At 42.3% G+C, this 25,428-nt stretch overlaps 1 protein-coding gene across 3 annotated transcripts in view; it reads right to left on the bottom strand.

Annotated features, from left to right (window-relative positions):
* Positions 1 to 453: 453 nt before the first annotated feature.
* The window catches only part of CBFB (core-binding factor subunit beta), a gene marked incomplete at both ends in the record, with an annotated part of 41,239 nt that continues 16,264 nt past the window's right edge, over positions 454 to 25,428 (bottom strand). For 2 of the 3 annotated variants that reach the window (XM_082005927.1, XM_082005929.1), the window contains 3 exons: positions 454 to 522; positions 13,330 to 13,425; positions 19,024 to 19,140. In XM_082005927.1, coding sequence (XP_081862053.1) covers positions 454 to 522; positions 13,330 to 13,425; positions 19,024 to 19,140 — 282 coding nt within the window. The remainder of the gene's footprint in view (positions 523 to 13,329; positions 13,426 to 19,023; positions 19,141 to 25,428) is intronic. The other variant, XM_082005928.1, reaches the window with a different exon arrangement.

The raw sequence follows: 25,428 nt of genomic DNA, 5'->3' as shown, positions 1-25,428 counted from the left end.
CAATCAAAATTCCAAAAGCCCATATTAAAAAAATTAAGCTTGGAATGCATTGGCTTCCAGCAGTTTACCAAAAAAAAAACCAAACCCAAAAAAGAAGTTTTAATTCTGTAATATCTTGACCTATTTTTAAGTGACAATTTCTATTACAGTTGAGAAAAATGGTTTTATAGCTGCATAAGTTTCCATTTCACTAAAATAGTGCCAACAAAAATAAGTTTGCATAGAAAAACAAAATTTCAAATTGCCACTGGCTACATGCTTAAAATGGGAAATGCAGGTATTGTAACATAAACATAGTGCAAACCATGGCAGTTCATGGTGATTTTGACTGCCGCAGGTCAGGAAACAGACCATAGTATACCCAGTTATCACAGTTTCTGGTCTTTTATTAAATCCTTTGCCAAGTAGAAGCAATGCATGTGTGCAGGCCCATGGTATGCCTGCTGCTGTTGATTAACGTAGTTTGAGATCATCGCCACTTCCTAGGTTAGATCCAGGACTAGGGTCTTGTTGTCTTCTTGCCTGCATCAATAAACACACATTTAGGATCAAAAAAAGAAATTATTTAGACATCATCAGTTTAGTTAACTTCTTCAGTAGATTAACATGACTAAGACCATGACCAATTCTAAGGCGGAGACTTTACATTTCCACCACTAAGCAATGCACTCCTCCTTAACATCAAAATCATGCTTTCCCCCTCAGTTCGGTGATCGCCCAGAACCACCAGAGATCTCAGAGGAGGGCTGTGGACCCAGCAGTCGGGCACCGTCCCCGCTCTGGAGGGGCCCTCCCGCAGCCCTGCCGAACTGCTTCTCAATGTCACTTCAACAACCGGCAAGAGACGTCCAGAACAGTTAGGCAATGATTGTGTGTCCCTTCCTCCGAAACACTTTTCTTCTCCTGTGAAATTCCCTCCTGTAAACCTTTTCTGTAAATGTTTCCAGGGTCAAGATTTTGGGGAGAAAGTCTACAATGCGAGATGGCAGGGTACATTACATCATTTCCAAACAAATCTCCCCTCAGTATTTTTACGTGGGAAACATTTACTTCAGCTTTTTCTGGAATAAAGAGATTTATAACATGATAACAGACTTGGTGCAATTTAATCTGTAGATTGACACACATTTTAACACATCTTAGAAGCTGGGGGTTTACTGCAGCACACTTTTATTTTTTTTCCCCCCCTCCGGTGCACCTGTAAATTTATCAATAATACAAAACATAGAGAACTCTGGTACTTACGATCGCGCCCCTGTATTAAAAAAAAAAGTAACCTCAGTTCTTTAAGTAAATGATTCTGTTAAACAGTCCAGGTTGATGGCATTTTAAAGAGGAAATTAAGGATGGGCAGTCATAGTAATGTCAGTCACAAAAAGACACTGCTCTCTACTTTCTCTACCTGTACACATGCAGGCTGCTTTCAAGTAGCACACACAAATGCGGCAGGTAAATACTTAAAAGCATTGATATACTTAAAGTTTAAAGCAATGCTTCGATTCTGGGAACATCTAATATATGCTAGCTGTTTTTTAAAGACATTTTAGTATCGATACTTTTATTTTACATTTACAGCTGGCACCTTGGCCCGTAACTACCACGCAACCCAAACCGGTATCAGGGCCAGGTTCTCGGCTGGTGGCAGGCATCACGGCACAAGCGTTATTTGGTGTAGCTCCGCTACTTTCACCGGCTGCAATAACCTGCCACATTCAGTGCTTCAAAAAAAGCGCCCTCCAAAAAATGCAAAAGCAGTGACCGCTTCCCTCCTTTGAAGGGCTTCTCGTGTTTTGTGGAAAGAGGCGGGCACAGACGTGATGCAGGCAGCTGTGCCGCGGGAATGGGCAGTTTAAGCAATTACCGCGTTTAGACGATCACACTGACCACCACGAGTACTTCAACTAGACCGTGACGAGCGGCGACACGAGTGCTGCTCTGGGGCGTTCCCTGGGCTCTTCTGAGTCACATTTACTGACACGGAGGAAGCCTTCCCGCCAGCGCGGCGGTTACCCCGCTGACGGCGCGCTGCTTGCGCGCTCCCATACAAAATGGCGAGTGAGCCGAGCCTGTCAACTCCCAACCCTCCCCGCAGGCACTGCCAACACCATCTTCTCCAATTTAGACTTTTCTTTCTCCATTCATTTCTTCCTCCCTCATCTACCATTCTTCTTCTGTGCCCAATTTTTATGCTCCCAGTGCAACTGGGCAGCATCACCCGAACAGAGAGCTGTTGCTTCCTTCTCCTATTTAAATACCGATTTAAAGTTACGCCTTCCTTTCACGCGCAACCATCCCATCCCGATGCACGCAGAGCTCGCAGAGCTCATCTAATAAATCCTTCTAGTAGTCAACATGTTTCCAGAGAAGACAATTCCCTCCTGCACTTTTCTTTAGTGGTCGTACTGCCATTATTGTCTTGGCAACACCCTCACTATTCAAATATCACAATTGCTACCTACTACATTTATGTATCCAGTACTGTTGGTGGTGGCATTTTAGGTATTTAGGGGCGAGATGATCTGCCCCCTCTCTTCTGTCTGCACTGGTCATGTTCTGACTGAAGGAAACAATCTGCTTTTCCTACGTGCGGAAGAGCTCTCAACATGACAACCGACATCACTGCTGGCACACAAACCCACAGATTTCTCAGTAATCTTTCTGAGGAATCGCGTAATCACGTGCAGCGCTGAAGATTTTAAGCGCTGAAGGGCGTATTCCTTTCAGCCGCTGAAGCAACTTTTGCAAACTGCCCTCTTTGTAGAGATGCAGAATGTTGGGAGATGGCATTTAATTAAGATTTTCACATTATTTCCAAAAGCCAAATCATTCCGCTTTGACTATCAAGATCAGTGTGCAAAAGCTAGCAAGGGAAAGCCCACCCTTTTTTTTTTCCTTCAACAGAAAAGTAAACTGTGCTGTAAAGATTTTTCTTAATACAAAATGGTTGTTCAACAAGTATTAATAGATACTGCCACGCTAATTTAACAGTTGTATTAAGATCAACAAAGGGGTAAGAGCTCCACTCTGAATACTTTTCTCCTACTGAACAGACTGTAACAGGATTTCTTCTGGTTTTAACTGCTGCCTCTTTCTTCTCAAAGGAAACAAAGTACCAAAACCTTATTATACCAATCTTATTACCAGTTTTGTACTCGATAAACATTTTTACACTTAACTAGAAAAAAAGGCAAGTTAATTGCTGCTATACTACTGCTCTAAAAGCAAGAGTTTCTTCTGCAGAAAACGAATCAGAGGCACAGCAATTTTATTGTCAAATTTCAGTGAAGACTCCAAGGTATGGGCATATGGTTGCATTTATGCTTTGCCTAAAGTAGCCTTTTCTTTCAAAACATATGAAAGAATTCACATGATTCATGACCTCATTGCTACTTGTACAGTTTGCAGAAGCCACTACTGAACAACTACCAGATTGGCCCTTTCAAGTGACAGGCAAAAGGCATGACGAATTACCCTCAAATGTACTGAAAGCAGTCATTACAATATCTTACACTAGTATATGTGGATAAAGGTGTAATTTTGCATTTCAGTAAGCGGGGATTTACACGAGCAACTGCAACGTGCTGGAATGACAGCTCCGTCTCACTCGGACACCCTCCTTTACTTGTGCTATACTCTTGTGCAAGAATAGGTACACGTAAAACACCCTTATCTATCAGTCACCATCCTGCCAAGGCGCATGCGCACAGTACGTAACAACTATGACAAAGACACGTGCTGAAAAAAAAGTAAAAGCACCACATCTATCTGTATCTAGAAAATAAAAAAAAAAACCCACAAAAACACTCAAAAAAGACAGGAGAAATCGCCTTGTGTGCAGACAGCAAGCACACCGTACAGCATCAGGCACTGGGTGATATTTTTGTCCAGACAATGGGCAAAATACAACTTTCGTAAGAAATGCCACAAGATCCTTAACACTCACTTGCCGAAGGAGTGTGACTACCAGTACGGTAGTATCTGGTAGTTCTCCTCAGGCTATTACAGGAAGCAGAAAGTTCCCTTTTACAGATGTAAAAACGTCAATTTGCAGAATTCTCTCAGTTTGGGGTCTTGTAGTCTCAGCATAGCTGATCAATCCTCTGAACTGCAGTATTTGCTGTAATTTTTGAAATGCATACCTTACGAGGCCATGCAGAAGCATCAGAATTACTCTCGGTGAATAATGAGCTCAGCTTCTCAAAGATTAAGGAGACTTGCTTCAATTAAGAAAGATGCATCTATCTTTGCCATTGGGAAATGGAATATTCTGCCATGAGTCACGCATAATGAGTCATGAGAAAACAGTACTTATTCATCTTATCTCAGCATATTTCATTTTTCAGTCAAATGCTGATTTTAAGTTTGAAGGAGCACTACGTCCAATGTTATCCATCTGCTATTTAGTGAAAGGATCACAAATATTTGCTTGCGAGAAAAGCTTATTAGCAGTACAAAGATCCAACCACAGTTGTAATTTTCTTAAAAATTAACGTATTTTAACCAAAACTGCCAGTTTCCTTCCAAACATTCTGAAATTAAACAGTTTAATGTGATGGACACATAGGGAGTTTCAATACTCAGAAACACTTCGCACTCAGCTTTCAGCACATGAAGCCATGCAAATCTGCTGCAATACGGAAGGAATTATAACTGGCCACAAGCCATGTAAAACCTCTAACGCTAGAGACGGTACGATGATCGACTGAAAGAATTGCAGGAACGTATCTGGCAAAAAACGTTTCAAAGCCTCCTGTAACATGCTATTCTAGACTGATTCACGCTGAACTCATAATGCTGTTACCACAGGAGTATAATACACCAACAAACAAGAGAAACCTTGCTAACAAAATCATTTTGACTTGAGGGTAAACATGCAAAAAGTATCCCCTGCCATACTCTTAACACCTATTCTCTCTTCAAGCCTGTTCTCTCTGAGCTTTTCCCAAGCCTAAATATAGGCTAACTGGTATGGGCTAGAAGTCGTATCAAGAGACTGATGCAGCAATATCTGTATTATATTAATTTTCTTCTCAATAAATTAGATAGCTTGAAGTCATCGAATCATTAACTTCGAACCGTGACTCTCTTGGACAAGGATCGTGTTGGAGCATTTGCAGCTGTTACTGGGGCACTTAAGTAAAAGAGATCTAAGAACGATTTTTAAGCAACTAAGGCAGGCAGCACACAGGCAGTTCCTCCAGCAGCCACGACAGTCAGACACCATCTTCCTCCTCCTCCAGCCACTCAAGACTGACTCATGCTGCCGTTGATCGTGCTTTCAAAAGTGCCAATAAAACTCCTCAAGCTAGCTTTGAGAAAGCATGTAACTACCCCCTTCCTCTGCACGTTCAGAGGCCTCCGACACACCTAAGGAAACCAACTCCTTTGACCACATGAGTTCATCGGGAAAAGATAATGCAGTCCCACCGTGTGGTTTACACGATAGCTCTGAGAAAGCAGAACTGGGAAAGCTGGAGGTAAATTTAGTAAGGATGGACAGGGTTGCCATGAAGATGGCCCTCCCTTTCAGTGAATCACTTAAAAAACAAAACGACAACGACAAAAAACCACCAGCAGGCAAAACTGGGACCGCTGAATACAAGGCAGTGAAGTCACAAAGAGCAGCAATACACGCTGCGTATGTAACTTGGGACATCGGCGAAGAGCAGGGACGGAGGAGGAAGATAATTTCAAGGAGGGCAGTCACAAAGAGTAGCCAAAATAAAGTCTCTCCACGGACAACTCCACTGCAATTCTTTAATTGCATTCTGGCAACTCCATACTGCTGGAACAGACAGAGCAGATGCATTATGTGCCTTGGCATCTGTCATCTATAATTTACTAAGTAAGTGAAAAATCCGGCTATGTTATGAAAAACTAAACAGTGAACATTTGGATTCTCTTAGAAGGACTGTCAACCTCCTGAAAAGGATTAAGAAGAAAAAAGCCCTGAGAACACATTGCAGATACTTTTCTAAAAAGCATACAACCGCAGGACAGAAAAAAACCCCCACCCTAAACAAAAAAAACCCCACAACCTGAAATAAAGAGAGAAATCCTCAGAAAAATGACCAGTTACAACCAAGCACACCTCCACACTAGTCCTGCTAACTGAGGCAGACCCACATCAAGAAAAGGAACAAACTGAAAGCTCTTCTCTGAGCTGCTGGTTAGTAACAGCCTCTCCCGTGGAGATCTGAACATGGCTAGAACGCCGGCCATGCCTCCACTTCAACTACCCTGACCCAACAGCAGGGCAGCGGCGTGGAAACTCAGCCTTCTCAGAACTGCAGTCAGCAAAGCCGGGCCACGTGTAGCAGGAATGACAGCTTATGCCTAACAGAACTTCTCTGGTCGGAGTTACAGCCTGATGAAGCACCTTGAACGCTTCCAGGCCTGCGGCAGGCTCCGAAAAAGACTCTCCCTCTCAGCCTTCACCTCCCAGAGCAACTTCGGCTCCAGCGACGAAGGGGCCCGCTCATCACTGCATGCTGCGCCTCCAAGCCGCGGCAGGCAGTCGGGGACACGATGCACGTGGCTTTGTAGCCTAGATCCGGTCTCTGGAGTCACGTTGTTTGCTGGCCATTTTGCAGTCGCCCCTCTTTTTCACTTGAGCCTGGGAAGAAGCAGCCGTGATCCTTCTTAATGATGATATGAAGCACTGCTTAAATTAACGGAAAGGAGCTTCTCAAATTTGGTAAGAGGTCTGGATGTTAGACTGAAGTTGTAGAACGATGAAAGTCCTGAACCTTATAGTCGACGCACTTTCTTTTTTAATTCGTACATCCATTTTGATTGCCTTCAAGCTCACCGAAAGTAAAAATAAATAAATTTCTTGACAAAGGCCACAGCTAAAACTCATTTAGCATCTAGCTCCATCAAGATTTCATTTCAAACTTCCAACGATCTCCTTCCTAGAAACAAGGCACTTACTGTGTTACGTGCTGAGTCTGCTCTCCCACCACCAGCCGCTTGAGAGCTACAGAGCATGACCAGGCCAAGCAGCATAATTTGCTTACCAATTCCTGACGCACTCCCTTGCCTGAAATCATTGCAACGGTCGCATCTCTGGTAAAAAACCGTAACGAAGCTACAGATTCCGGTACGCTGCATTGGTAACGGGGCTATGGCAACAGCAAGCCGAGAAAGGAAAAAGCATGGCAACAGAGTAAGCTCTGAGGAGCTTCAGGTGCAGACTAAAATTTTGCTTTTGTATGAAAACTTCTTTTCCAAGGGGAAAAAAGCTTGAAGTGCTCCCATTTAGAAAGTATTGTTTGAAGGCTGGTATAAAGGTTATAAATTTATAATTAATATTGATTGCCTCCAGACAGTATTCCTCTGTTGCTCGGCCCCTTTCTAACCTTCATTGACTGAAAGAAGACGCTTATATTACAGAATTCCCTGATTTGCAAGATTGATCTCTGTACTACAGTCCACATCGATTCTGTACAGCACAAATTGGTTTTCTGATATATGCATTCCATAGCACTTTTACACAAATACCAGCTATTTAGAGTTCTTGTGAAACAATCTAGTCATAACATTACTGTCCTGCTTGTACTGTACTTGCACCGCAGAGCCTTTTGAGGCAATGCATATTCACACACATGCTTTAATGCTTTTTTTCCTAAACTGTCTTGTATTCATCCTGAATATAAAACAAATCATATACACACACACACACAAGCATATGCTAAATCTGCGCTACCCACTGCGTATGAAGAATTATACAGTTTGGGGATCTTCCACATCCAAAAAGCTGTATTAAAGGTTATACTATTTATATCTCATTGTCTGTTTGGAAAGTACATACAGTAAGTTGTAATTAAATTAATTCCAGATTAATTTTTGAGGGGAAAAAAACCTTAAAAGTCAGAGTTTGATGAGAAAAAAACCCCAAACGACCTTATTGGAATACTATATTTTCTTCTGAAGCAAGTTATACTTGACAAAAATACTTAGAGCATTTATTTACACTAGTGGTTTAATCTTAAATTCCCTTTTTTTTTTTTTTAAGTAAGAAGAGAGAGTAACTTTACTATGTAGTACCTTGGAAGAATAGGAAAGCTGGTGCTACTACTTGATTTTATTTCAATTGTAAACTGTTTATATTTCTGTAGCAAAATCCTGTTTTCTAAGAGGTCATAACTTCAGCACAATTAAATTAAATACATTTCTCCCATTTCGACTCATAATTCCCCACAAACAGCGAAAACGCGTAGAAACCTAGGCCAGGACTGAGTATTTAAAATTTATGTAAATTTTTACTCCCGCAACTTTTAAAGGGTGGGGTTGGCGGGGCTTTTTGGTGCTTTGTGTTGAGAGGGACCTCCAGCGGAAGAAACAAACATTTCAAAACAGGGATTTTTTTCAGCAAAACGAAGGTTTTTAAAATGGGAATTTCATGCAGTTACCTAAAATGGCTCTGCTTAGCCATTAATGTAATTTATATTTAGCACAAGACCACAAACAGACAGATTGCTAGACCAGACTGCTCCAGAGAAGAGCAAACCACTCTGCCTCCTTACTCGCGGCGTTGCTCAAATACAGAGCATGGCAGGAACATGGGAAATGAATGCAAAATAGAAAACTACGACATTTTAAAAACGCTGGTTGAACAAATTGCGTTGGAAAACTGAAGAGGGATCCAACCCACCCCTAGGGAAAGCTATCACTGTCTTTAGCTAAGCTCAAGATTAACAGAGTAGGACAAACTGCGCACTCAGAGAGATCACTTCAGTTGTGAAGTTACAGTGCGCCTACGCAAAACAAACCTCATAAAAAAAAAAAAATGGCTGCACACGGCAACACGTAAGACAGCTTCTTCTCTTTATCCATCCCCTCGCTGGAAATCCACCGCTTCGTACCTTCTGCTGCAGCGAAGGGCTGGCAGCAGGTACCTGCTCGCTGCTCCGAGCACAGGCCATCGCCTGCGGCGTGGTCCGACTTCCCCGCCGGGCGCTGTTTAGATCTCCCCGTGTCGTTCCGGACGGGGTAACTCATTTGGCGTCGTGCTAACACGGCCAGAACACCGAATAAAAAGCAAGAAGCTCTCCCCGGACGAACCAAGGGCATCTAGAGGGCAACCTGGCAGCAGTTTCTGCAGAACGCCGCTTATCCCGACACCGAGCTCCGGCCCAACAGCAGAAAACGCTCAGCGCCGACGCTCTCGACCAAGCCACAAGGCGATAAAGAGAGTGAAAATGAAGGATTCTGCCTCACCGACACCCCTTCCACCTCCTCGCTCCATTCGTTTGGCAAAGGGAAAGGGACAAATGCTTCAAGTTCGTACGCCCGCTCAACAGCAATCGTTGCGGAACACGGCCCCGCAGCCAGGGCCCGGGGCCGGCTCCCCGTGGCGAGGCACCTCCGCAGGGAAGGAGGATGGTGCCTCCGGCCGCACGGAGCCAGGCCCCACACAGCGCAGCGCTCCTTCGCTGACCAAGCTTCACGCAATCGTTTATTTTCACAGTAATCTTTAGCAGGGGTCAAGGGCTTTCTTCACGCGTACCCTTACAACATCGACTCTCCGCATTCCGACCTCTCCGTCGAAGTGAAAGCCATTGGCATACATTACTAATTTTGAAGGCATTAATTAGAAACACTCACTGACTTCAAAAGCGTCTCTGAAATGAAAGAATCCTGAACCGGGAGGCAGGAGTTGCGGTATCTGATGTGACCAAGTTACATAAACTGACAGAAAAACCCCAAAGTGTCTTGTATTCAAAACTGAAACCACGTTAAAATTTTAACAGCAGGCAGTTCAACTCAGAGGCACCGAAAAATTCAATGAAAATTTCTAAATCCACTCGCAAACTATTTACATTAGAAGAACGCTGTCATTGACAAAAATACCATCACTTCTGGAAATTCAACACAACCTACCAACCGCTACCGATTCTGTCCTCAGATGCAGAGAATATGTTCGTTAAAATAAAGATTTGATGTGCCAGCGAAGTCGTCAATGGAAGGGATACTGTGTGATGAAAGGCAGGCAAACAAACCCGACAGCACTCTGAGGGGTTTTTGTTGTTGGGTTTTTTTTTTTTGTTTGGTTTGTAGGGGGGGGTTGGTTGGTTGTTTTTTAGGATACTTAAAAAGGAAGATTAGTACAGCGATTATTCCTAAATTGTTACTGCACTTGCTGTTTTTCTCCCCCTTCAGAGTGCCACCATTCTAATACCCAACTGCCACATACAAGCCATTTTAAATGTTGTCAGCAGCCTTCACTGATCACTCCTGCGCAAGGATATACCACCTTGTTTTAAAAGTCTACAGAGAGACTCAGAGTAAGGAACCTTTTCTACACACACAAAAAGCTGTATAAATAAAGAACTGAATCTGATCATTTTCATATGCTGCCAGGCTTTGGATGGATGAATGTTTCCAAAGAGCTGGCGCCTCTGTTGTGGGTGGAATATTGCAGGATTCCCCTTCCCTCCTCCCTCCTCCCCGAAGCAGAATCTGGTCTCTATTAAAGGCATTTCAGCTGTAATTCTACTGTCTGAAATATCCCGATTTTATACAGTGTTGCAATTCCTAAAACAGTCATTAACACTGATGAGATCCTGTTCCAGGTCTGGCAATTCCGAGTTTTACTGTCCATGCCAAGCTTAGCAGGAAAGAAAAAATTTTTAAGTTTTAGTAATGCTGAAAGGTGCACAGATATCATATTAAAAGACTGTGCCGAGGGGGATCTTTGTCTGTGTGTAGTGCAACATACACAAAAATTCACTCAGCACGCTTAGAACCCACCCTATAAAGAACCTTCAAGCACCATCTCTGCTTTGGTGCAACCAAAGACACCGTTTGACCTATTGAAATTACACAAACAGTGCACAATCCCGTTTGGACTAACCTTTTACAGCTGTCAGCAACGCAATCGTCAGAAGGGTACCACGGCAAACCCCATTTCCGAGCTGACCGAGCACGCGAGCATTGCAAAATTCGATACGGGCCATAAATACAACACGGCAACGCACATTCGTGCATTACTTTCTGTTGAGAACTCCCTGTGATGACCGTGAGCACCTTACGGAAGCGCTTAGTGATTAAAGCTTGTTTGATTCTGCCTGAACGCTGCATTACAATACAACTGAAGTGAAAGTCAGGGAAACAAGGAATGGTTTGGAAATCCGCTTCTTCCTTCGGAATGCACTGTAAGTCTGTCTCCCCCCTCTCCGCTGCCCCGCCCCAAAAGATCCAGAATTTTATGCAGTCCCAAGATCCAGGGTGCAAAAGCTCATCCGTAAACGTTCCAGGACATCTTCCCCCAAACACACAAATGGAAATGTAAAACATCAATTATAGAACTACAAGTATTTGAGGCAAAAATCTCTTGGTTATACATATTAAACATGTACAGTAACACCAAAAAAAAGTGTGCATAACAAAATGTATTGCAATTATTAAAGACTTGTATTCGACATCACATAAACTTGAAGTACCTTTGGCAATGTTTTACATTCCGCTTAAACATTAATTGTTTTAATGTTTAAACAGTAATTTTTCCGCTTCTTCCTTTCTGTAGGTGATCTATGCCAGTGTTTTAGAGCTGGGACAATGACTATTGTTGTTTTAAGAGAAAATGGGTACTGGCAGCTAATAAGGACATCATTTAATAACAACTGCCTGCTGTCCTATTAAAAGCAAGAGTCTTTTCAGAAATTATTGAATCCAGCTCCTGCAGCTGGCCAGGAATGTTGCTTTTTCTGTCTCAGTGTCACAAGTTTTGATGTCTGTCATGAAGCCCCAAATGCTCGGTATTACCTCAATCTCGCTGTTAATTGAAAGAGATTTTGCGCATCCTAGCTGCAAATAGGTGGTTTTTCCACGCTTGGAGGAAAGAGTAAGTCTCTCAGAACTCCAGAACTTATTTCAGGAAGCCTCATTCTTTTTTAACCTTCAGCATCCAGTAAACATACGGCTGCTTCTCTGTAGTAACAGGAGCGGGGATGAAGGGCACAGTAAAGGAAAATAAATCAAGAAAAGCTGGAAGTAAATTGAGGTCAAGGACATAAGGCCAGGCTTACAATTCCTGCTGCATTGTTAAAATTACGGCAGGTTGCCACAGATCTTCATGAACAGCCCTAAGTTAATTTTGCCTTCCTTTTGAACTGAACTTACAAGCAGGTTCCAGAGACAGAAGGATGCAGGTAATCTAGCTGTTGCTCCAAGGTTCCAGTGGTAGCGAGGCCTCCAAAGCAAGGATCTTACCTTTGCTACAGCTGACATCTGACCTGGCTACATCAGTGTTTGCAAGCAGACACACAGCAGCCATCCCTTCGAAGCAAGATTATTCTCTGCATCTGCCTTTTACCCCTCATTCTGATGCTCAGTGTCTTCCAGTTGTACTTGGAAGGAAAGCAAGTCCGTCTAATCATCTCAGTTATCACTAAGGATGCCAGAAGAAAAGTAGCTTAGCAATAACAATAATCAAATTTTCTAAAAACCTGAGAAGCAGCAGATTGCTCACATTTGATTACAGTAAAGTCGGGCTGTACTGATGAAGCAGGAAGTAGGAAACAGAACTAGTAAGGAAAAGAAATACAACGTGTTTCTGTTTTCTCCCTATTCTCTGCCTGACCTACGGCCTGCCTTGACTTGCCAACTCTCCTTATATATTACTTGTCCTCTTGCAGCTCTTGCCTTCCTGACATCTCAGAGCAGCTGGTTTCCATTCCCTTTTCTGGCTCCTCTTTTCTTGATCCCAGTAATTTCTGCCCTCGTCAAGAAAGAAAAAGATTCAAGACTGTGGGGCCCTGAAGAAGCAAATAACAAGATAGGGGGAATGATACCAGTGAAACAGAGGAGAGAAATAAGACTCCTCACCAGTAAGAAAAAGGTGAGAGGAAAATAAAAGTAGCCTGTTCAAGAAAGCAGACTGTGGCATCTGGTTAAATTAACTGGTAACGTTTCCCACAACGCGGGATAGCAAGCTACAGAATTACGTGCCCACAGTTCCCAAAGCCTTTCTCGTGTTCATGAGAAATGTATGGGTCGAAAGATCCCTCTCTCTGCTACTACAGCATCCTTTGAGAGAGATGGCAGCTCTGTGAACAAATGTATCCTTACAGCTTAAGTACCCACAGAAAAGGCCATCTACAGAAAGGAAAAAAGGATAAAATTGGAGAATTCTTATCAAAACTTCAAAGACTTGAAATTCATTTCACGAGAGTTAAAAACAACACATCTTGCAATTTTTATATGACAACACCAATCATCAAACAGAACATACACAACATTGTACAAACAGACAAATAAATGGAAACAATCTAAAGTTTTGGGAAAGTACTAACCAGTTACTGACAGCAGCTGTGAAACCCTCACCTCCATTTCCTCCCGATGAGACCTGTCTCTATCCTCGAATTCACGAGTTCTTCGACGAGCTTCTTCAAAGGCTTGTTGTGCCAATGCATCCTCCTGCTACCAAAGCAGATGACACAGAGTGACACAAAAGGCTACCCTTGTTTCTACCAGATCATGTCTTTTGAGCATGAGGGATCATTTGGCAGCAAAGACAAGTACGTCCTACAGAATCTGCCAGAACACAGATGCGTTCCAGCAAATGCCAGTATAGGTTAACGAAATAATACTCACCTTCATCACTGCAGTAGAGATAACCAAAGCTGCGACACAGCTACTGCTAAAATACATTTTCAAAGGAGAACTGCTTTTCACAGGTAGTTTAAAATGCTGCTGCTGTTTTAAAAGCCAGGGATCCTCAGAAGTTATATGAAAGAAGCAATACATTTTATTCTCCTTATAAAAGTCATTTTGAAGACAGTATTCATGGGTATATCTAGATAGAGTTCACTAGCGTCATTATACAAACAACGGTAATTTAATTCTCTGTCATTTAAAAAAAAGCATTATCCAAGTTACAAATCAAATAAATCCTCCATTTTATCAAAAGCTGCTGAAGGTGCATCAGTATGAACATTCGTAATGCTTACGTATCATTTAAATCATTTAAATTTAGATGCAGTAGAAAGTGCAAAGCAGAAGTTACTCCCCCGCTAATTCGTACATGCTCACATACAACGCAGAAGAAACCTACAGGTTTCCAACAGCCCGGTTGTTTATTTTATTTTATTTTCAACAGTGGCTTATGCACAGGATAGATTTAATAAATAAACACTCAAATAATCCTTTGAAACATATTTTCTGTTAGAAAAGGTTTTAAATAAAGCGTTATTAATATGTAAGCCATTATTAATTTCTCCTAAAGAGACCTTTTAGCACACGTTTTGCTCAGAATGAAAATAGATGTCTCTGTTCCCAATCAGACTCTTAAAATGTTCAGAACAGAGGAGTCAAGCCTAAAGAGGTTCTACAAAACAGTAAGAGATAAGCTGTATTGTTTCTTCCTTCTCCTAACTCCTCAGGTATAATTATGACTAACTCTGCTTATGATTACTATACACACAAATGTTATTTTCAAGTTGATAGATTTAAAATAATAATAAAAAAAATCCTAACCTTGACTGTTAAGAGGACAAAAACATGTTGAGAACTCAACTAAATTTTAATATGCCAAGGGATTAAGTACATAAATTTTTTAATTTAAGATAAAGCATCTTCTAGTCTGAGAGAATGTTAAATTGCCTTTTTTGCCATCGGCACAGTCGTGCACCCCGGAGCTACTTTGTGCGATGGTGTGAGTGCCCCTCATGGCCTAACACAGTTAATTACAAAGATCTGTCAATCAATAGCTCTGCATAGCCGGGTCCCCAGGAAGCTACGTTGAAAGGCAATGCTTAAAGCTGCCAATAAGGTAAAATTTTACCACCACCTACTATTTTTAAAATTAGAATGCGGCCCTTCGTAGCTATCTTAACGTTCATGCAATGCATAGCAACCAAGGTCAGACAGTGGAAAGTAAGTTTGTTCTTAATAATGCAGAAGGATAGAGATAAAATAGATACGCTTGTCTCCCAGATGACTACAGAAAAGCTGTCTCATTTCTAATTTACAGAAGCTACATACATCTTTATTACTTTTTTTTTTAAACAAACTTAAATGAAAGCAGATTTTTTTTTAATAAAAAATTTTTGCATTTTTACTTTAAAGTGGTCATGAAATAAAAAGGCTAATATATAGCCACAGCCAGAATATTTTAAAGAAACAGTCATAACCAAAAGAAACTAAATTAGAAATTCATAGAAGAATCAGTATGTTGACATCCAGAATGAACACATGTCTGAGAAAGGGGGGGGGGAACATCAGAACATATTTTTAAGTGAAAAAAAATAAATTATTCTCTACTCTTGGTGATGTGTTATAACAGAAATCAACAAACATCTCAGGATCTTGTACAACAGGAGTTTATCAAACCTTTTTTCAAATGTCACCCAAATCTAGTAATTACAGCCTTGCAAATTTGGCTTTATGAAACCCAATTGTTTACCTATCTTAGTTTTAGTAAGTAAAAATGCTCCTGGTATGAATCTACTAAGAAAAAGAAGGATAAGCAAAATGTAAGCCATATCAACAAGAGGACAAAACAAAACCAACCCCTCAACCCAGAAAAACAAGAGAGAAGGTTACTAACACCCGCCGACCAGCAGCCTGGTAGGAGAAGACTTTGTGAGAACAACTATTTACAGCAAGAATGTGCGACTATGGAAGGGGTAAGTATTCAACAGTACTGAAGACAGAGACAGCCTTTTAATGACACTTGAGATAAATATCAAATCCAGGGAAATTTCATCCCCAAATGGGGAAGATACTCAAGCACGTGCGTAGAGCTTTGTGTGCGTTAGTCCACTGAGGGCCTCCAGTAACAAAAAGTAAGGCTGCTTAGTAGCAAGATATTAATATGCTGTGAATTAAATAGAAAGAGAGCTAGCTTGAAAGCTACAATTAAAGTGCTTTGTTGTTATGCATGTGGTTTTTCTTCCTACAATGTTTTTGACCTGGTGAAGGATAGTATCCTTTCCAAAGCACGGCAGCAAAGACAAATTTTATCTGATCCCAGTATTAGTTAGTAAAACGCGTCAAGAGACGGGAAAAAGCAAGAGCATTACCTTCGTATCAGTCAGGCCTTCCAGCAACTGGGAGTAAGGGGTGCATGTAGGGGGGTATGCACGCCAGTAAGACCCATTATTAAAAAAAGACAGTGGGTACCACAGGCACTACGCTGCATAGTATGAGGCACTTAAACCCCTTCTGACATCAGTGTTATTTTGGGCTCAAAGCAGTTAGGTCAATTGCCACTGGCAATATTAAAACAGTTTTTTAAAAAGGAAGCAAAGTGACAGATACAGGAAAAAGGAAACTGAAGAATGTAAAATGTTGCCCAAACGTTTACAATACTAACACACACATACATACCCCTACGCAACATCAAGGGTGCAGCTACTCCTCTGTGTCTGTATAGTGCCTTACGACACCGGTAACTCTTAGGTACTACTACTGTAGCAAGTAAAATGACCAATGACCTCATAATCGCTGAGAAGCACAAACTGAAAACAAATTACACACCTGTAATTGGCTCAGCACCCTGTACTCAAAACTCAAGAAAGCACTGACACCTGAGAGCGTGCATATATCCTCTCACCAAAAAATAAATAAAAAAAAATTACATGCTCAGCGCACAAACGCTTTTTGAAGACAACAAAAAGGAATTCCTAAGTGTAGTAACGACAGCGCGAACGCATCGGGAAACTAAAATAATCCCAGAGCATGCAAGAACATTCATAGAGAAATTAAAAGCAGAAAAACTGAACCCACAGGTTGCCCCACCACCCTCCTTTTTAGAAAGGTGCTACTTTTTTCAGGAACTGTCCAGCTTTGGAAAAAGAGTGACACTATCGCCTCTTAGGCACACATTCAAACCTGTCTCCTCTCAGTTCAGAAGTCCTGGGGCTTAGCACCATGCATCATTCAGATAGGAATCTTGGGATTTATCTTGCACAATCCTCAGGGCTCTACACTGGACCTTGCTTTGCATGCATTATAGTCTAAAGGTCTTCTAATCAACAGAGCCTACTCTCTTTCCAAAGAAAAGACTGCTGCAGCAGGAACTCCGCTCGAACGCCGACACCCGGCTTTGGAAGAAGCAAATGCCACAGCAAACAGTAGCATTCAAGTAAAAGCTTGGTTCTGTGGCTTTTCTCACGGCTTCGCAAAAGGTGGCAGGACCACTCTGAGAAGAGCATACCCCCTTCTTTCTAGGCATCCTCAAGAATGCACGCAGGACTACGACTGTTCTCTTTTAACACAGAGTATTTTTCTAGGCATCCTCAAGAATGCACGCAGGACTACGACTGTTCTCTTTTAACACAGAGTATTTCTATTTAACCCAGAACATAGTCACATTAACATAATCTCATCACTGTGCAAATTAGTTTCTTAAATTAGGGAGAGGCAAGGCACCACAAAGCTTGCAACTACACATATCCCAATATAAAATTTGATTTGAGTACTTCCAGCTCTTGAACCGAAACAAATTAATCGTCGTGCTCTCTAGTTCTGCGTGCCTGCAATAGAGGGGTGCTCTTGGTATTTAGGTGGAATCAAAGGGTTCCTGCTTGTTAGGTAGCGACCAACTGTGGCTGTAGAAGACTAAATGGGAAGCCCCAAGGAAGTGAGGGCTAAGAATGAGGCACACAGTGGAAGAAGAAAATGCATCCTTATTTACATCAGTTCCAGTGCACATCTGCCAGGAGCAACAAGGGAAAGTAAAGGTAATTTGGAAAAACAGACAGCTTTGTGTGAATATTAAGTTTCTGCAAAAATCACCCAGATGTATGACATACATGAGACGTGTAACAAAGACAAAGGGAATCACCAGCATCACACAAACCGGTTCAGTTATTCACATAAGTGAGTTGCTTTGGGTCCCTGAGTTTAAGGGAACAAAAGGAAGGAGATAAAGCAAGCTCCAATTTTATTAGGCTACCAAGACGAAAAAGACAGAGTTACCATTTAGCAGACATTGAATAGTGGTTCAAAGTCAATTACTCAAGTTTCCAGAAAAGTTAGGGGAAGGCATGATGGTCTTGTCTCCAGAGAGAAGTTAGGAGAAAATGGCTATATACAGGTACAGAATGAGTTATTAAGAATCATTTGCTGGAGTACCAATACAGAACTTAGAGAAGGGAAAAAAAAAATTAAAAGGCAGCTGCAGGGAATTGCTCACCCTTCTTTTTTTCTTCTGCATGCTTAACCAACCCTTGTATTCAGAAGCACTTTGGACCATTTCTTCATATAGTTCTAACATTTCTAAATTATCAACCTACAGAAATGAACAGCTGAGCTCACCCTAAAAATATAGATTTTAAGTCATAACTCTGGTAACTGATGTTACTACATCCAATTTATGGTCCGCTGCAGAGACAGGCGATCTGTATGGAAGCCCACAGAAACTTGGTGCAGCAGCTTTTAATGTCAGTTAAATAGCTTTGTTACCAAGCTACATCTCAAAAGCAAAGACAATCTGTCTCAAGTCTGACTAAATTAAGGAACCCTCTACAGCTGTCTAAGTGAGCCTTATATATGCGTGATATCCACCTAAAAAGTCACTTCCTTTGTGTTTACTTTGTTCTTGTGCATGTCCAAAGACTCAGCTGCGAGACAGTCACTTTGGTGGTAGGAAGTAGGTAGGTAGGAAGCGAGTTCTCAAAAGCTGCCGCTCCTTAGCGGAGGAGAGTCTACCACTGTTAAAGAACAAATGAAAACACCCCCATTCACCCCCCTTCGGGCTCTGATCTGTAATAAAACAAAAAGCTACTTTAAGAAAACCCAACCACCCTAAAGTAAACAGCTAGAATAGACTTGTCAGTGTTGTAAAACACAGATGATTCCTGCCCCTAATATTTTGATCTAATTGAAACACTCGTTTAGCTACAACCACCTATTTTTAAACTTCTATACTGTAAATTTCCTTTGGAATTTGTACTCAAAGTGAAGATAGAAAACAAGCAAATTAGAATGCGTGATGGCTACCCGACTGTGTGTTTCCTTCCAGAAGGACAAGCAAACGTCTAAGGCATGATAGCCATGGGAAGACTGTCTTACCTGTGCTCTCTCTTCATCAAATTCCAGGCACCCCATACCATCCAGTCTCTGTAGATCTATCCAGCCTTTCCAGATTACACAGACACCATTAAGAATCATAGGTGCCTTCAAGTACACCTGAAATGAAAGCAAAACACACGCTACGAATCTGAAAGCATTTACACACATGCCCGCACAGCGAAAATACTGATGCAGGAAGCTTCCATATGTATTCTTAGAAGTTCATCCAAACCAGCTGGTAACATGAGACTCCACTTAACAGCTTCTCCTGCCTCCTTTCCAAGAGCTCATTTTAATCAAGGGAGTGCTGTAAGTCTTGCCTACTGTACTGGATGGAATAAATTTAAGCCGTGTTCTCATTTTATAAACTGGCGTGCACCACGATTTGGTTAGAGTTCTGTTACTGCTTTCAGTTAAAGCAACTGTTTTTCTTGTCAGCTTACCTTCGTGTCACAAAGAGAGTGGCACGCTGCCAGACAGGGAAGATCCTTCACAACACGTTTAAATGGTTAACCGAACACATGCTTTCCTACTCCCAAGCAGGACTGTATTCTACCCCAGCACACGAGCTCTTTCAACAAGCAACAAGCACCAGTTTCAGTCCTCCTCAAATTTACAAAGTTTAGTCAGAGTTTAGTAAAATGCACTATATATACACCATGCTAAAAATAAGAAAGTCTTCCTGTGTCTATTCTAGCATTTGTGAAAGGCTTTTCAAAAGAAGCAACACCAGATGATCGAAACCCATCTACAGCATCAATGTGCCTTGAGCTGCAGCAGGAATAATGCATGAGCTTAAGGCCCTCCATCTAGATAATGGTAGATGATACAGTGATTTAAAGCAGACATATTTCCCCTGCTAAAGACCAGAGATTAATCTCCACACAGGAAATTTAAAAAGAAGCAAATACAACACTAAATGAGTTTGACACCCTATATTTAATGATATCAGCCTTAAGAAAAAAGAAGGAGGGGGAAAAAAAAAGGAAAAAGGAGAAAAAAAAAGGAAAAAGGAGAAAAAAAAGGAAAAAGGAGAAAAAAAAGGAAAAAAAGGAAAAAGGAAAAAAAAAGGAAAAAGGAAAAAAAAAGGAAAAAGGAAAAAAAAGGAAAAGGAAAAAAAAGGAAAAAGGAAAAAAAAAGGAAAAAGAAAAAAAGGAAAAAGGAAAAAAAAGGAAAAAGGAAAAAAAAGGAAAAAGGAAAAAAAAGGAAAAAGGAAAAAAAAGGAAAAAGGAAAAAAAGGAAAAAGGAAAAAAAAGGAAAAAGGAAAAAAAAGGAAAAAGGAAAAAAAAGGAAAAAGGAAAAAAAAGGAAAAAGGAAAAAAAAAGGAAAAAGGAAAAAAAAAGGAAAAAGGAAAAAAAAGGAAAAAGGAAAAAAAAGGAAAAAGGAAAAAAAAGGAAAAAGGAAAAAAAAAGGAAAAAGGAAAAAAAAAGGAAAAAGGAAAAAAAAAGGAAAAAGGAAAAAAAAGGAAAAAGGAAAAAAAAGGAAAAAGGAAAAAAAAGGAAAAAGGAAAAAAAAGGAAAAAGGAAAAAAAGGAAAAAGGAAAAAAAAGGAAAAAGGAAAAAAAAGGAAAAAGGAAAAAAAAGGAAAAAGGAAAAAAGGAAAAAGGAAAAAAAGGAAAAAGCAAAAAAAAGGAAAAAGCAAAAAAAAGGAAAAAGCAAAAAAAGGAAAAAGCAACAAAAAAGGAAAAAGCAACAAAAAAGGAAAAAGGAAAAAAAAAAAGGAAAAAAAAAGGGCAAAATTACCCAAATTGTGAAGAAAATCAACCTTCAATAGTTATTTCAGCCTGCTTGGCAAGTCAAACCCCTCCCGGGCCAGAAGCTTGTCCATGTCGAGTTGCCAGAGAGGCAAACCATGCATGCAGGCCTGCGCCCACTCGAGCTTTGAACACCGCCTAGACATTCAAAATCCTGCTGACTCTTTTTGGTCTTCAGGGGTGGCCCAGCTAAGTAGGGGGAATTTTCACACAGCGCCGCCCTTAATAGCTCTAAATTCATCCTCTGGCAAAGCCTCAAAGGATAATTGATATTCAGCTCTACAGCGCATTTCAAAGCGCCGTGACGGTGCCTACCTGCTCGGTTCCACGCCGATCGGCTGGGTCACTCAAGCAGAAACGGGGAAGATGAAGGGAGGCAGGAGGTACCGAAGGGAGGCAGGAGGTACCGAAGGGAGGCAGGAGGTACCGAAGGGAGGCAGGAGGTACCGAAGGGAGGCAGGAGGTACCGAAGGGAGGCAGGAGGTACCGAAGGGAGGCAGGAGGTACCGAAGGGAGGCAGGAGGTACCGAAGGGAGGCAGGAGGTACCGAAGGGAGGCAGGAGGTACCGAAGGGAGGCAGGCCCTCCTTACGCAATGGTGTCCAGGCAAAATTAAGCCCTGAACAACATGAAAGGCGATCCCCGAGCGGAAGAGAGGGAACACGGCACATGAAACCAACTGATGAACGCCTAACGTGCCTTGCCAAAGAAAGTACACGTTTGATCTGAGCTTGATTTTTGCAACTCGCCGCACTTCGGTATGAAGTGACATACTCTAGAAGTCTTAATTAGTACGATACGCGGTGGCTCAATAACGAAGAAACAGAAGTTAGTTCAAGCATGTCACCTTTGTGTCAGCTCTCCTACTGCAGCGTTTCCACCTAAGAAGAGCACAGACTGGTTTTCTGTCCTTGTAGTCGCAGGCTGGCTATGCAAGTCATCACACCTACGTCTTCCGTGACGACAGCACACGACGCAGGCTGCAGACCTACCGGCCAACAGCCTTTGCGAGCAGAGGCGTCAGAACCGGCGTAAGATGTGGACTGCCAGGAAACCACCTACCACGGCCCTCGTTTTCAAGATTAATCATTTCAAACGTACTAAATGCAACATTACTCCCTTTCAGCACGGCCTCCACTCCACCTCAGAAGAAATAAATGAAGTACGAACCATCAATTTAATAGATGTGTTTAAGTAGTTCAGACAGTTAAAGAGGCTGTTAAAATCGAAATTCATTCTCTTCTAAGAAGAATGCAGAACAATTCAAAAGGGGGGGGAAAAAGAGCAGCATAAGCTAACTATGGGTCTGTAAAGACTAAACAGTCCGTACTCTAATGCCAGTTACTTTTTGCAGACGCAAACAAGAGTTTTGCTGATCTTCATTTAGGGTTTACCTTTCACCTAGCCTCCCCTACCCTTCTGGCCCACAACAAAAGCCTGGGAAATCAAGTCACGTAGGACTTCCCACAGATGACAAAATCTAGCTTTTCAAGCTGTCCAGAATGAGAGCATTTTTTCCTTTGCTGCTTTGACTGGGAGTATTACGCTGCCACTAACCGCCTCGTTGCGGCGGCTGCCGGGTCACCGCGGCTGCCAGCGCGCTCTGCGCAAGCCCGGTAGCTCCGCGCAAACTCCGACGCAGCCGCCGAGGGCTCAGTACCTCAAACGCATCACCTGGAAGCCTGAGCGGTGCTGGAAATCCCACGGAAGTCTTCAGGAGTCAAAGGGGACAAGAGAAAAAGAGTTGACAGAGCCGATGCGACTACCGATGCCTGCTATCTGCCTGAAGCAGATAGCACAGCAGCCTGCGAACCGCTGGCACGCAGCCTGACCTTCCGAGATAAAGTACTGCCTTTGCTCCTGAATCAGAGCCCTCAAAGCCTCACACCATGGGATTCAGGAGGTCTTCGTCTCTACCGACGTCAAAACTCGGAGAATAAACATTTTTCACCTCTGAAGGGATGAATTCCTTAGCCAGATATCCGAGTTCTGAAGTCACTATATAACCTTTCAAATACAGTACAATTCGTATTGAAACCACACGTACCTATGCAGGAACTCTTCTCTCATTAAAACACACGAGAAGGCATACTGATGCTTTTGCCTTTATTTTAGACAAAAGAATTTAGACTCCTTTTCCCCTCTCTCCCCTTTCTGGGGAATGGGAACCACCTAAGACTGTAGCCAAAACCGTTAAACCACATATTTCCTGCTTTTCTGATAAAGCCATGCTGGTTCCCTTTCAATTTCTGAACTTAACAGAATATTAATAAATTACCGCTCTTGTCTATGAGCACGTGATCTGTTACTGCACCTCAAAATCCAGCACAAAGTTGTCTTTTAAGAACTTTCAGAACTCTCTGTTCTCAAAGTTGCCTTAAGACAGAGCGCACAGGCAAAAGCCGCGTCATTTCTACAAAGACCCCGACTTCCGCCCCCTTAATATTACTGAGCTATGGAATTCGATTAGAAGTAGATAAAAGGATGTCTTGGTTAGAATAACTCCTTCAAGGTTTTGTCGCTAACCCCAGATTAACTGCATTTATGTAACTTTATAAATCCTCCCCACACCTCCAGGAGCTTTTCATAGTAGTATCTGGAAGTCAGTCTTGTGAAACACTGGGGTGAAAAGCACTAGAGCGCGGTAGGAAGGAGGAGGGGCTGGAAGCCAGGCAATTACCAGTTTCATATTCGGTGGACGAACCGAATGCTACGTAAACGCCACTATAGGGACATACGAGAGGAAGAGGTATATTGTACCGCTGCCTCCTTTCAGAGTACGCTCCGTCCTATGAACCAAACGAGGGGTGGCTTTTCTGACAGTGACCGCAGACGGCTGTGTAACCAAGTTAAGCATTATTATACAATAAGTATTATATTGAAGGAGGAGAGTTAAGTTCTCCCTCATTTTGCACCCTCATTCTCCACACACCGGCACAGCCAAAGCTAATTAGTTTGGTAGATTTTGAGGCCCAGGTGAACTGTCACGTACTGAAATCTGCAATTTTTACTAGCTTATACCAGCTGAATTTTTGTTCAGGCGGCCGTTATACAAAAGTTTCCTTTCACTTCAAACTACACCTCCCATTTCGAACTCCTGCTACAAACCAAAGTAGCATTAGGACTGCTTAACGAGAAATGCAGAGACGTTACTTTTAGACCGGAACCGGGCTTTTAGCGTTACAACAAATACTCCGCTGGCTGACTGAACAACCAGCGAGAGTAACCACCACTCTTCCCTCCCGGCAGACTACCCGGCTGGAGGGTGAACAGCACCATCAACACAGGTAAACTCGAGAAGGTGCTGCGTGAATAGTTGGGCTCTAAGCCGTTGAGCTGCGCTTGTGCCTTCTGCGTCTACCAGCTGGCTTGGTCTCAAAGAGCCGTGGCACACCTTCAATGTATAGTGCATCTCGCCTTGCTTTTTGTACTCTTTTCAACTAACCTGCTATTTCCTTGCATCTGCACCTAAATGAGCAACCCTCTCCTGCGACTCCAACCAGCCAGGAGGTAGCTTTGTTGTTAAAAACAGGCGGGGACGTGGATCCTGTAACACCAGTTGCTCGTGCTTTAAAAACCAAACTTGATTTGAATATGGTGAAGCAGACGGAGGACAATTCTCAATGACTTTAAAAAAAAAAGCCGCGTTACTTGAGCACAAGACGCAAAAACCTCAGTTTCGCATCCTGTTTTAGTCCTCTAGTAAATCCGCACCTCACGGCAGCAGGGCACGGAACTGATCCCACCCTCCCCTGCATCATGCCCCACTTCTAGATGTCTGACCAGCAGGCTCCCCGGTGACTTCATACACGAAACGCTGACGCTAAGAAAGAAACAGCCGTAAACATCTACTCCAAGTAAGAAAGATGTTACACCGGTTAAGGCGAGCCTCAGCACCGCAGCTTCTCTGAGCGTGGTCTGTATTTGCTGCCGAGGAAAAGCGGAGTACCTGTTCAAAATGCTCACATAGGAAGTTACATACTCATCTGTTCCCTTTAGCAGAAACCTTCAAGGAGCATATATACATTTTCATTAATAAAATGCGGTGGTCTCACCATACAGGTTTGGCCTGACCGTTTCGCAATGTGAAGTTGAGACAGTCCCCGTCCCCGCTCCCTCCCTCCCCAAACACCAGGACTCTCGCTTGCCACCACCATCAGAGCAGGGTCGCTAGCCTGGGTTTCAAAGACGGGGCAGAGCAGAAGAGAAGCGGCAATCTGTGAAAGGGGGGAAAAAAGAAAAAGAAAAAAAGAAAGAGAGAGAGAGAAAAATGCTTTTCTAAAACTTTGCAGAAGAATTTGTACACTAAAACCCTCAATTTTTGGGGGAGCAAAACAGAATAGGTCTTCATTAGTAGAACAACCGCAGTTACAGCAAAAGCTGACAACTCCATACGAGGCCTCGGGCCACACTTTCAGATACTGATCACTCATATTTTAAAAGAACCTAATGAAAAGTAGCCAAGTTACGGACAGAGTTCACGGCACTTACCAGACTTGCTGGCTCAATCCTGCAACAAAACCTTTGTAAAGTAGTTTTAACTGGGAATGAAACAGTAAACAGAAGCGGATGACAAGAACCCCATTTTGAAAGGCATCGCGTCATTACAAACAGTTAAGAGCTCAAAAATCCAATGAATGGAGACCGATCTTT

The sequence above is a fragment of the Phaethon aethereus genome, assembly GCF_964289735.1.
Source record: "Phaethon aethereus genome assembly, chromosome: 13".
Taxonomy (NCBI): domain Eukaryota; kingdom Metazoa; phylum Chordata; class Aves; order Phaethontiformes; family Phaethontidae; genus Phaethon; species Phaethon aethereus.
The sequence above is the reverse complement of the archived record's forward strand: the minus strand, read 5'-3'. Positions and strand labels throughout refer to the sequence as shown.